At 40.4% G+C, this 13,139-nt stretch overlaps 1 protein-coding gene across 1 annotated transcript; it reads left to right on the top strand.

Moving 5' to 3' along the window:
- Nucleotides 1–2,501: 2,501 nt before the first annotated feature.
- prrg2 (proline rich Gla (G-carboxyglutamic acid) 2) lies at nt 2,502–11,163 on the top strand. The gene is made up of 7 exons (XM_084328970.1): nt 2,502–2,735; nt 4,319–4,418; nt 4,722–4,891; nt 6,980–7,013; nt 9,606–9,738; nt 9,993–10,136; nt 10,707–11,163. Exons 2-7 carry the CDS (start codon nt 4,334–4,336, stop codon nt 10,753–10,755), a joined length of 615 nt encoding a protein of 204 aa, XP_084185096.1. The 5' UTR covers nt 2,502–2,735; nt 4,319–4,333; the 3' UTR covers nt 10,756–11,163.
- The last annotated feature ends 1,976 nt before the right edge of the window (nt 11,164–13,139 follow it).

Here is a 13,139-nt window from a genome sequence, read left to right as displayed (position 1 = left end):
TATCGCTCCAGGAGGCTGCCTGATGTGTGATGACTCCAGGAGGCTACCTGGTGTGTGATGTCGCTCCAGGAGGCTGCCTGGTGTGTGATGTCGCTCCAGGAGGCTGCCTGGTGTGTGATGTCACTCCAGGAGGCTGCCTGGTGTGTGATGTTACCCAGACAATGCTTGGACAGTTCTTCATCGTCACCTTAACATTACATTTGAACATTATTGAGGTATTTGAGTCAGTATTCTTTGAGTTCATTGAAGTAAATGTACTCATTTATCTTGTCTCTAGTCTAAAGCAAGTTTTTAAGCAGAAATTGAATTTTGTTTTAATTTATTGTGCAAAATTAGACTATTAATTGATTTATCCCACAGGAGGTAAAAAAAAGACGAATCCATATTTGAGCTCTTGTTTCCCCCCCCCCCCCCCATAACATTTTGGGCAGTTTGTTATACGGTAAAATTCGGTTTTGTTTTTATACAAATTTTCAATTATATATTACTTGCATCCTGTACTCCAAGAGCTCTGTTTTGTATTGACATAAAATACCAAAGATTTTTTTTTTTTTACATAATTAAATATTTACTTGAACAATTATGTGTCGTGCCTTGTAGCTGACTATCCTTCTGCAGTAGAGCCATATGTAAACATGTGAGTTGATCTACCAGGCTTTGAGATTTTCAGCATCTTTTCCATTCCACTCACAGGCCTACATACTCAAGGCCTCACATAGGCTTACATACAGTAGGTGTATGTGCGCTCACATGGGTATACATACTCACATAGGCCTGGCCTACATATTATGTTCATAAAGGCTTACATAGTACACTCACATGGGTCTACATATGCTCACATAGGCATACATGTGCTCACATAGGGCATCGTGGTATTTTTGTTACCAGGCCACACTTTAATGTAGGCCATGGTAGACTATCCTGCAGATGAACAATAACCTATATTTTTATTCTAATAGCCTGGTTGTTCTAGCCTGAATGTAATCCAATCAACATGAATATCTTAACGTACATCAAGAAATAATTAACATAGCGAGTGTGAGCTTAATCTTTCATTTTTATTGATCTAGGCTTATTACAGGGGTAGCCTACTCAATAGACTTTTTTTCACAGCATTTTTCCAAACATTTTGACATGTCTCAGTAGGGCTAAGCATGTCTCAGTAGGACTAGATAAGATAAGACATTCCTTTTTCGATTCCCTTGGGATCATCTATTCCATGTAATCATGACTATATAGCACTGTTGCGAACTGTACAGCGACCTGTGGTGGCATGTCTCGTATGGTATTTATGTTAGAGTATTAATATATTATATAAACAATTAGGATATTTCAACACATTAATATAACTAACAGAAACATGGAGTGATGCTATCGGCCTCTATGATGTTCACGCATCCAGGAGAGCTTGACATGCATGGCGTTTACATTAGACCATATTGTGCATTGAAGGGCCAGCCGAGCTGCTCTGTTCTAAGCCAGCTGCAGCTTTCCACGATCCATCTTGGTCGCACCTGACCAGATCATTGGGCAATAGTCTAGATGTGAGGTAGTCAGTGATCCAGGACATGGTCCAACCGCATCACCGTGAGATTATCCACCAGCTGCAAAGGCTACAGGACACAGGTGCTAGAGAAGTCGAAGAACATGATTCTTACTGTGCTGTGCGACCTCTCCAGGTGTGTGTAGGCTCTGGAGCATAGATAATGGCATCCTCCCCTCAATGTTTGCCTGGTGTGCAAACTACAGAGGGTTGGAGGAGCACCAGGGGCTTGAGGTGTTGCTGAACCAGCCTCTCGAAGGTCTTCGTGATGTCAGAGTGACTGGCCTGTCTCAGTAAAACTAGGTCATATGGCCAAAATATAATTTCACAATATTTGTATTTGTTTTGGCGGTATAACCGTATTTACGTATGTGAAGTTACATCTTTTTTATTTATTTAAATTTACTTTAAATAAATACTTTTTTATTGTTTTTTTTAAGGTTCAACAACATTAGGCTATATACATAATTAAACATACATAATTACAATACATGACTACATATAACCACACAATACCTAAAATAAATGAAAAATACAGTAAACAAAAAGAGAAAAAAGAAAAATAATAAAAGAAAATTGCATCGTTCTTATACAGGTTGTCACTAGCCCCTTTCGTGACTGCGATGCAAGCCTCGCTTGAATACGCAGCCACTGGCTGCCACGTTACTAGCCATGTTAATGTGCACCTCAAGCACTGCTTAAAAGCGAGCGGTGGGTCCAAAATATATCACAGACATTTCAACGGTACTCACCGTTGCATTATTGTTTCACACACACAAGGCGGGGTTTGAAATCTCGGCGTTGCTAATAAACATAACATGAAAATAACACATAATTTGGGTGGTGTTTCCTTTAATGTGAATGCACAACTCTCTGTCAAGGAAACTCCCTCAAACCGTTTACGTTTAATTTCACACCGCCGCGAGCGTGAGGTATGTTGTCAAACAGGTATGCCGCGTGACGTCTGAGCAGGAAGGGTGTTTATGGTTAGGCTGTAACAGGTGGACGTATGGATGTTCAATTACCGTAAATTCACCTACTTAATCTTTGAAATTGCTTTAAGAATTTTTGCTGCAGCTACTCTTCTACGGGCTACAACTCTGGAAACGGTCTAAAGATAACAGGATTGGAGATTGATAAGCATTGAGATACCTTTCAAAAGCTTCACAACGTTGAGCAAACTTCTAGCCAGGTAAGGAGGTCACTTTTAAACCAATCGTACTTTCTATCTAGGGCAATAATAATAATAATAATAATAATAAAAATAATAATAATGAAAAAGACTGACGCGTAAGTTGTTAAGGTGAACATGATGCTAAGCTGGGAGGGTTTCAATCAGACATTACAACCTGGCTTTATGACTTACCAGATACATTTTAAGGCATCTGCGTAGTAAAGTACTATCAACCACCTGGTGGCGACAGAGCCTAACTCATAAAAAGCATGGTATTTCCGAACAAGTATCATGTTATTTCCATATAGTATTGGTTACTACGACGATGGTAGTGAGTGATCAGAATGGAAATACCACATTATTGCCATTGATATAATGGCTTGTATGGGAAAAAGTGGTATCCCACGATTACATGATTTTTACCATGGCAGTAGACCTACGGTGAATTATGTATAGGCTACACGTAAACTACATGATACAATTATTTATAGGCTACACGTAAGCCCTACATGATAAAACTGAAATTACCATCAAACTAACAATCAAGTATGGGAATAATCTGTGTCGAGAAACCTTTGATTGATTGATTGATTGAAAAGTTTATTAACAGATTGCAGAATGGGTACAGTACAGCTCAATACATACAATTGTTAAGGGGATGCAGACCAGAGAAAGACTTTCGTCTTGTTTACATCAGGGTCCCCCATTTTCAATTCATCATAACATATATGACATACATGACATACAGATAGACAGTACTGCTACATAACATCTATACATTTTTGACATATCAGATTTGCAAATACAGTACTGTTTGTGATACAAAAGTGTCCAGAAAAGGAGTGTATATACATTTGGCGTAGAAACTGTACATTGGAGGTTGGATGGGTGGGGTGGGGTTGGGTGGGTGAGGGCTGTACATTGGAGGTGGGGGGGGGGGGGGGGGGGGGGGGTTGGGTAGGGGACACACACACATTTTACACTGTACATTGGAATACTGACAAAGCCTTACTTGGTCATTTACTGTACAACTAGGTTAGGACATTTGTAGGGGCCAGTTTCGAATTGCAGTCTCACGTAGGTGTTTTTTGAGAGTGTTTTTGAAAGTGGGTAGTGATTCACATTCCTTTACAGCTTTAGGTAGGGCGTTCCACATTGATGTGGCATAATTGCGAAACGTGTTTAGTCCCTTGTTTGAGCCGAATCTGGGTTTTACATGATTTGTGGAGCTCCCTCTGGTGTTGTGATCGTGGTATTCACTGACCTTTGGGAAGTATTTTGACATGTACATGGGTACCTTGGTCGCGTAGTGTATCTTGTAGACCAGGCCCATTGCAAGTTGCTGTACTCTGTCGTCTACTCTAAGCCATCCTAGGTTGTCAAAGTGGGCAGGGGTGAGGTGGGTTCTGGGAGTCAGGTCAAGTAGTAGTCTGACTAGCTTGTTTTGAGATGTTTGTAATTTGTTTTTTAGTGCCTTTGAGGTGCTTTGGTACCATGAGGTGCAAGCATAGTCGTAGTACCCTTGAACCTTAACAGTGTAACCTTGTAGGAAACTGCTTTTAATTATTTGCCCGATTTATAACTACGTTTTGTGTTTGTAGTTTTTGCTTTTCGCAATGCCAGGTTTAGCGCAGATATGTTTTGCCACGCTGTCGCTGCTACACCTGGCTTGGGCAAGAGTTATCTACAACAAAAATGAAGGTAAGCGAGCGCTCCTCGCAGCCTCTTGTCGTGGGGTGGTCTTTCTCACTATTCATTCCCGTTTTGTCATTCGTCATTCATCTCTCTCTCTCTCTCTCTCTCTCTCTCTCTCCCTCTCTCTCTCTCTCTCTCTCTCTCTCTCTCTCTCTCTCACACACACTTTACAATTCATATCCGACTGGTCTCTTTGCTTCTAGCTTATTTCCTTTTCTTTCATATGTGCACTTCTAAAACGATCACGCTATTCAAACGTGTGCATGTTTTATATGTCTAATCTCGTGTCTCCATCTCTGCTCATTGCAGGCACAGTGTTTCTGGGTGAGAGGTCTGCATCCTCGTTCCTCTCCCGCTCGCTGCTCTACAACAGCTGGGACTTTGAGCTGGCGGTAAGTGGCGACCTGGAGCGAGAATGCAGGGAGGAGATGTGCAACTACGAGGAGGCCCGGGAGGTGTTTGAAGACGACACACAAACGGTAAAGGTCAGAGGCTTCCTTTGGGTCGCCTCTCCCTGTCCCTTCTTCTTTACCTGTCCCATTACCTGCTGTGTGGAAGAGGAAAGAGCAGTATGATCCATAGGCTGCGGTGAGATTAATATTTGGGTAGGCAAAATGTTTCCTTTTTTGTCAATACACACACCCACTAGGCTAATGGAGGCGAGCCCCACTCATTTAATATATAGTGCAAAATTAAGTGTTCAAATGAAGGCATCCAATAATAGATTAACTATTGTCTTACCTTAATACAGCAAAATTTGATGAACTCTGACTCATCATGTCCTCTTAGACTTAGAGCAAGCCCTTGTTTGCCAAGATAAAGCAACATAGCCTCCAGTGATCCGTAGTTGTGCCCAGGGGCAGCCCGGGGCAGCTTCTAAATTACTTTGTTTATATGCCTTATATCAGGCGGCTGAGTGGCGCAGTGGGCAAGGCGCTCGCCACTAACGCAGGATATGCTGGTATCGAGCCCAGCTCTCGGCGTTGCTACCGGCTTGGCCGGCCGTCATACTAACACAATTGGCAGTGTTAGAGGGTGGGAAAGCCGGTGGGTGGGGATTGGACGTTGTGGACAGCAACTCCTACAGGTCGGTTGGGTGACGCCGGTGCGGCGGAAACAGGAAGTATCGGGGGCAGCGTGAGCTTCCCACGCATTACTCCTCGCCTCTGAGAGTTCGAGCTGCTGCGTTGAAAAGATGCGACAGGCTGCCTCCTCGTGTTCCGGAGGGGACACGTGATGCAAGGCTTTAAGTTCTATCCTCACTACAGCTGACCAGTGGGAGGCATAGTCTAGCAACGTTCAAGACAGGGGAGGGAAGAATTGGAAATACGAAATTGGGATGGGAGAAAAATAGAAAATGGGGAGAAAAAGTGGATATAAAGGTAGCAGGATGTAGCCTTCAATATATAAAGAAATTATATTGTCAACAGATATGGTTGAAAAACAAACAATGTTTTAAATGTAATTGTAGATACAATATTGTAGTTACAATTTCTTTAATTGAATTAACTTAAACTAGAAAAGTAAATACAAACTAAATTAACAATGTAACTTACAGTTTACAGTTTCCTTCTGAAGCACAACGAAATGTCTCATACTTCCAGTCGGGACCATTTGGTTCCACAGCTCAAGCAAACCCCCACCAATTGGTACAGGGCTTGTATTTTGGTTTTGCACTTCTCTTTCTTTGTTATGCTATTGGTATCCTATTATTATGCAAAGACTAGGTGATAGATAAGTGCCGGGTACTTGGCGCACGGCGCGACAAGTCGAGTGAAAGTTGTGAATGCATTTTTGTATGCACGCGCATGCACATCCGTGCGCGTACTTCTGCTCAGAAAACTGCTGGGTCGGCGTGGTACCGTGTGGGACCACCACTGCACCACTGGCCACCACACCTACTACCCATTGACACCTTGGTTGGCCGACCCTTGCGTATTGTCACCACCGGGCTGCAGCAGCCCACACACACAATATCGTAGCCTAGGCTGTCTATAATAATACGCCGACTGGGGCTGCCGATTATACCCGCTGCCTATGGCAGTATCTATGGTGTTTATCTATAATATAGTTTGGTATTGTGAAGGGCAAGTTGTGAGAGATAGGGAGTTTATATTAAGGGAACATTTACTGTAGTAGAAACTAAGAGAATTTTTTTTGCAGTGTGAACAAACATAGTTATTACTTTTAACCAAAGCTTGTGGATCTGAGACCAGACTCTTTGAAGAACTTCTGGTGGTTATGGGCAAAGATGATATGATATTTTCATTTATAATGCGCCCCCCCAGCCAATTTTTACATCGGTCCGGGGCGCAGCCCAGGGGGGAAAAAGAATACGAATAAATGGACAGGACAATGTAGACAGGGAACCAGGCAGACGGACAGACAGAGAACATAAGAACACCTCAGACACACAACACAACAGCAAAGTAACTCTAAGATACTCTGCCATGTTTTTTTTTTTGTTTAATGCCGGTTTCAACGGATGTGTAACAGACCATCTGGCGGGTCAGGTTAGGAAACGGAGATAATTTATTATTTCTCTTCTTTTGCTTTTGCTCTTTCAGAACTTATTCTGGACCTCGTATGTCAGCAGTCAAGGTAATACTATACAACACGATAATCTCACTTATCTGAAACCCTTGTGTGTGGTGGTCACTCAGGAGCTATAGGTCTTTTGTGCCACAAATGGTTGTACAATATATATACCCCACCTAACCAACCCCCTCCAATGTACAGTTTCTTCCCCCTCAAATGTATATACTCTCTTTTTAGAAACTGTCTCTTAATCAGAGTTTCCAACGCCAGGGTCTATGTGACAGGCGGTGTACTCTTAAACAGTACTGTATATTTGTAGATCTGGTATGTCATAAATGTCTGGATGTAATAGTACTGTCTATCTCTGTCATGTATGTCATTATATGTTATGATGAATTGAAAATGGGGGACCATGATGTAAACAAGACAAAAGTCTTTCTCTGGTCTGCGTCCCCTTAACAATTGTGTGTATTGAGCTGTACTGTAATCTGTTAATAAAGTTTTCAATCAATATGCTTTGAAATTTCAGTCTGATTTTAAGAATGAAAACTTGCACTGAATACAAACATTTTAAACATGTGATTCACGTGTGGGCACAGTCCAATTCTAACAGTTGTGCACAACTGCTATATGACATTACATACTGTAGTCTTTGCATTGCCACATATTAACTTCATGAAATTATTTGTGGTACTGTCACGAATGCTTGGAAGCTTCGATCATAATGTTGACATTTTAATTCTAAATCAACATTCAAATTTTTTTTTTTATTTAAAAAAAAAATGTATGCGTTTATTCATTCTGTTTAAACCAATGGGGTTTTTCTTCACACAGATAAAGATTAGGCTACACACTAATATTATAGTATATGACCCGTCATAAAAATTAAAATAAAACATTTATTTACATAGAGTGCTTGACTCTATGCAACGCCACCAGGGCCACCCAAACTGAAACAAGCAGGACATTGTGAGAAGCTGCGACTAATTTAGCTGTAGGACATTTGGTGTGAGGCATTGGCACACCAGTATCTGTCATTGTGCCAAATTTCATGTCGTCACAGCGGGCCGAATACATTGCACACTTTTGATTTGATTAGATTTTTATTTAGAAATTACAAATGCATCATAAAAACAAATTATCATGACCGATTTTGTTTTCCTGAGGATATCACCTAAAAGCATTAATTAAAACACGTATTTCCAAGGTGGTCCTCGATGGAAGACATAAAAACATGAACAAAATTAAAACATAAAAACACAGCACATATGTCTACTCTACTCTAGCCCTAGAATCTGATTTTCTGCCCTATGGCTGCTGAGCCATTTGCTCTTCCCATAATTTAACCTTTACCTTTGTTTTAAAAATGCTTTTGGTTTGACTTTGTTTGGTAGGCAGAGGTAGTTCATTCCAAAGTACAACACTTCTGTAAAAAAAGGAGCTTCTTGCTATCTTACTCCTAACTTTATGAACACTGCAAGACATACTTCTAGCTCTGGTGTTATTTTTTGACCTTTAGATTATAGCCTTTGATTATAATGCCACCATCATTGCATTCCTTTGCAATCAGGCTGATTGGTGTGGTATTTGTTGTGATTCATTGGCACACTAATATCTATCATTGTGGCAAATTATGCCATTTCTAAACAGACAAAACAATGGACTGATGGACCAATTTATACTTCTTGGTCACAGCTAAAATGTAAGCAGACATTCCATTGTAAAGTGCCTTGCATCCTCTAGTGCTAGACAAGAGCTATAGGAGTGCCATCACTCATTCATTATTTATTTAGTCAGTTTGAATTTCTGGGATTTAGATAAACGAGTTAAAATACATAAATAGTGTGCAGAAGCTTACTCGTATATTACAAAAAGTGCATGCACATTATGCACACGTTGCACATTATGCATTCTGATCTGTTCTGTAAAGTCTCAGTTACTACTGGCATATCTATCATTGCATGTAATGCAAGGACATTCCCAAACATTTTGCACACATATATTTTCACATTAGTTAAAGCATTTCATGTCATTCAATAGATCAGTAGTTTCTAAGTTTGAGGATATGGTCAATGGAGGCCAAACCAAAATATTCATATAAAGAAAGGATTAGTTATGCAGGGTATGATTAAATAATCCAGTTGAAAAATTATATTTGTCAATACAATTTAATGTCATAGTAACTAACAGGACTTAGGTAGCTATGCCATCTTCTAGTGCTGAAGGGGAAAGCCTAGTGCAATATATTAGCTGGAATATGAAGGGCCTTAATAATGATGTGAAACAACTAGCTTATACCTAATATGACAATGACAATAGTCCTTTCTCTTTTGTAAAGCAGCTTTGTACTATTATTAATGGTCATGTATTATACATGTTTTATTGTTTTTATGTAAGTGTGTATATAATGTTAGTACTTTCTTTGTTTCTGTAATACTTTAAACAATTATTTATACAACACTGTTTGTACAATGAAAAATGTGAATAAACGGATGTAAAAAATACAGTTGATCCAATGGATGGCATACAATAATTATTATTTTGGATTGATGTAATAACAAGTTGGTTATTGTATTTTTGGGAACTAGTTGGCTAGTTTGGGCTGCTTTGTTTGATAATGAATCAACTGACTATGTATTGCTGCTGTTCCTGTAGAGTCTTTGCCCAGGGTGGATGTGTCGGGCCTGGTGGCAGGCATCATTGCTATTCTGGTGTCTGCTGTTATAGCCACCGTGTTGGGCATCTACTGCTACAAATCCAGGAGTAAGAGTCGAAGGAGGTCAGCCAGGTAAGCTCACTCTTATTTCCAGTACTAGTGGAGATTGTATAGCAACAGCCCCTGTATGCCCCTGTAATCAATAACCCTGCCTGAGACCTTGAAATCGGATTAGACTTGGCTTAGCTGGTTAGGGTGATGCTTTTGTATGTTATACTTATTCCTAAACTTTTTATTCTATAATGTACCATGGAATAATGAATTTGCCATATCTGAGTAATGGCATCCTCAGTTGTTTCTGAAACGATCTCCTGTCTTTGTTTCAGTGCTCCGGTGAGGATGGTTGCGGATGGGCGTCCAGCCCCAGAGACTGTACCTCTCTCTGGAATTGTTGCTCCGGGACTACCCTCCTACCATGACGCTTTGGGCCGCAGTGGACAGCATGATGCACCTCCACCACCTTACTCTGGGTATGGGTCCGCATTTACATTTACACAAGATACTGACAGAAAGTATTCCAATTTATTTTGCGTTTAGGTATCACGGAAAATGAGAGCTATCATGAAGGGGGGTGATTCTGGGAAGATGGAACTAACTGTCGAGCCTTCCTGAGGTATCGTGGGCCTAACTTGACAAAACACCAGTAAAGGAAGGTGCCCACTTGATAACCCTGGTGATGTGCTGGCTCTCACTCCCGATCTATCTACACGTTGGGTTGTAGTAGCCGTTAGGGGCCATGCGGTAGGGTATGTAGCATCAACATTGTCAATACCTAAAGCTCACATGAAAGGGACTCTGGTCTGTTGAAGTTGGCGATGCTGTTTGGGGCCCATTATGGGCACGTAATACATTTATAGTGTGTAATTTCATAGTATAAGTATTTATAGGCATGTTGGACTTTCTTTTGGCAATGGGAGTGGGTTTCTTCATTGAGCGCTTATCCTTATCATTAGGGCACAAGTATCTTGTGTTTTATTGAAAAAATAAAAATGGGAATAATTTAACACTGTAACCTATACAACTCAACTCTTTTCCCACAGGGGGGCGCCATCGGAGCCTCCAAATCCTGCAGAAGAGCCAGTGGAATGAATAAAGAGTGGATGTGCATTTTTCAAGCTGTTTTATTGGTAGAGATGCAATCACTATGAGAGTTTTAAGTTATGTTTTAAATTAAGTTTTTAAGTCGTTTTAAGAGTACAATTGGAGTACAATACATTATGTACAATGCCAAAACTTTGCCTGTAGATAATATCTGATGTATCTAATTATAATAGTTTGTGTTCAGGGTTTTCGGAGGAAATGGGGTTGATAATGAAAGATATGGTGAAGGTAGTCTTTATTTTTACTAAACTAAACTCTTGAGTTCCTTCAGTTTTATAATATTAAACATTGTTATAGCCATTTATATATTGTTATAGCCAATATAGGATTTTTTTTGTGAGCCAGATCTACATTTAGAAATACTTTTTTTTTTTCAATAAAAGACTGCAAATTTTATTGTTTTTGTGTGTGGTTGGGCTTTCCTCTTTTCAAATAAGGTGGGGAAATGGTCTATTAGGCCTACTACTTTAAAGGTGCTATAGATACATAATATTATGTAGGCTAATCATTAATAAAAATGATAATGCATCCACAGAGCTTTTAGGTGCAGAATAAAAATATAGCTTTTCCCCAAAATAAATTGATGCTGGTGCTCTCTAGTGGGACATCTAGTGGCTCAATGCTATCTATAGCACCTTTAAAGCCCCAATCTGTGTTATTTGTTAGTTACCATATAAATGTAGGGTATATTCATATACATTCTTGAAGGGTTTCATCTGTAGATGGAAACTATGCTATTTGGAACTTTCCAACACATTGGAGATCAGAATCTAGATCTGTTTTACGTTTAAAGCTCATATGTACATGTTGTCTAGTGTTGGTCCTTGTATCAAGAACTCCGTTAATCAACTAGAAAATGAAAACATGTCTCTATTGTTATTTATCATGGTGGGACACGTTTGTATCACTGATTGGGCCTTTAAGATTAATTGGCAATATAGAAAACCATAAACCTCTAGTAAAGAATGGCAATATAACCATCCAATCATGTGGTTTAAAGTGTGTGGTTAGAGTATGGTTTAATATTTACAAGACGTGTAAGAAATATATGAACTCCTTTACAAATACATTTCCAATAGCCTATGGACAACGACTGTAATCCATAGTTTCTCTTTGCCCAACCAATAGAAGGCCATAGCTAGGTAGATGTGCTTGCCGGCCTATTAGTCTATTTGTGAAGGTTATCACATGCGTTTGGAACTGGCAACAGAAATTACAGCGGTTTGTGCTCTTAGGCAAAATTACATCCGAATGGAGAATATAGTCTACAAACAGGTCGAAAAGTACCTGGCGGAAAAAAATCGAATCTACGAATTCGAATCTGGCTTCAGATATCCCACTCCACTGACACATGCCTTCTCTATTTGAACGACCACATCAAACAAGAGGTGGACGCGGGCAAATACTGCGGCATGGTCATGCTGGACCTACAAAAGGCCTTCGACACTGTCAATCACTCCATTCTGATTGACAAGCTAAAAGCAATTGGTTTTGATAGTTTATCAGTGAGCTGGATGCAATCCTACCTTGAGGGGAGAGAACAGATGGTGGAGGTAAACGGTACTCTACCCCCCCCCCCACCCCCTCACAGTGAGCTGTGGTGTTCCACAAGGAAGCATACTAGGACCGCTACTGTTCCTAATTTATGCAAATGACATGTTGTCAGCTTGTGACTGCAACTTGTTGAATGAATGAAAACTTTATTTAACAGATTGCAGAATGGGTACAATACAGTACGGCTCAATACACACAATTGTTAAGGGGATGCAGACCTGAGAAAGACATTTGTCTTGTTTACATCAGGGTCCCCCATTTTCAATTCATATAGACATTTATGACATACACAACATACATGACATTTATGGCATAGGGACATATAGGTATTTAGTACTGATACATTTGTGACAAACGGTATTCAAATATACAGTATTGTTGCCCCTAGATCCTGACAGAGTATATACATATGATGGGGAGGGGACTGTACATTAGGAGGGGGTGGGCGGGTGGGAGAGAAATATACATACGGCGGGGAGGGAATATATACATGCGGTGGGGAGGAGACTGTCTATTAGGAGGTGGTGGGGGTTTTGGGCATTTACGGTGGCCAGTTTCGAATTGCAGCCTCCCGTAGGTGCTCTTTAAGAGCGGTTTTGAATGTGGGTAGGGATTCACATTCCTTTACAGCTTTGGGTAGGGCGTTCCACATTGATGTGGCATAATTGCTAAACGTGTTTAGTCCCTTGGACCACCAGAGGAAGCTCAACAAATCATGTTAAACCCAGATTCGGCTCAAACAAGGGACTAAACACGTTTCAAAATTATGACACATCATAATGTTGCTGCTCCTCCCTCCCCATCAACATGGACCCCCT

Source organism: Notolepis coatsorum (genome assembly GCF_963971535.1).
Source record: "Notolepis coatsorum genome assembly, chromosome: 14".
NCBI classification, from domain to species: domain Eukaryota; kingdom Metazoa; phylum Chordata; class Actinopteri; order Aulopiformes; family Paralepididae; genus Notolepis; species Notolepis coatsorum.
Note: the sequence above shows the minus strand (reverse complement) of the source record. Positions and strands in the feature narration are given on the sequence as shown.

Excerpts from the sequence above, each read along its gene's own strand:
- prrg2 (XM_084328970.1), top strand. The coding sequence starts at position 4,334 with ATGCCAGGTTTAGCGCAGATATGTTTTGCCACGCTGTCGCTGCTACAC. Across the intron at positions 4,892-6,979 it reads TTGAAGACGACACACAAACG|AACTTATTCTGGACCTCGTA; the intron begins GTAAAGGTCAGA and ends TTGCTCTTTCAG. Across the intron at positions 7,014-9,605 it reads CTCGTATGTCAGCAGTCAAG|AGTCTTTGCCCAGGGTGGAT; the intron begins GTAATACTATAC and ends CTGTTCCTGTAG.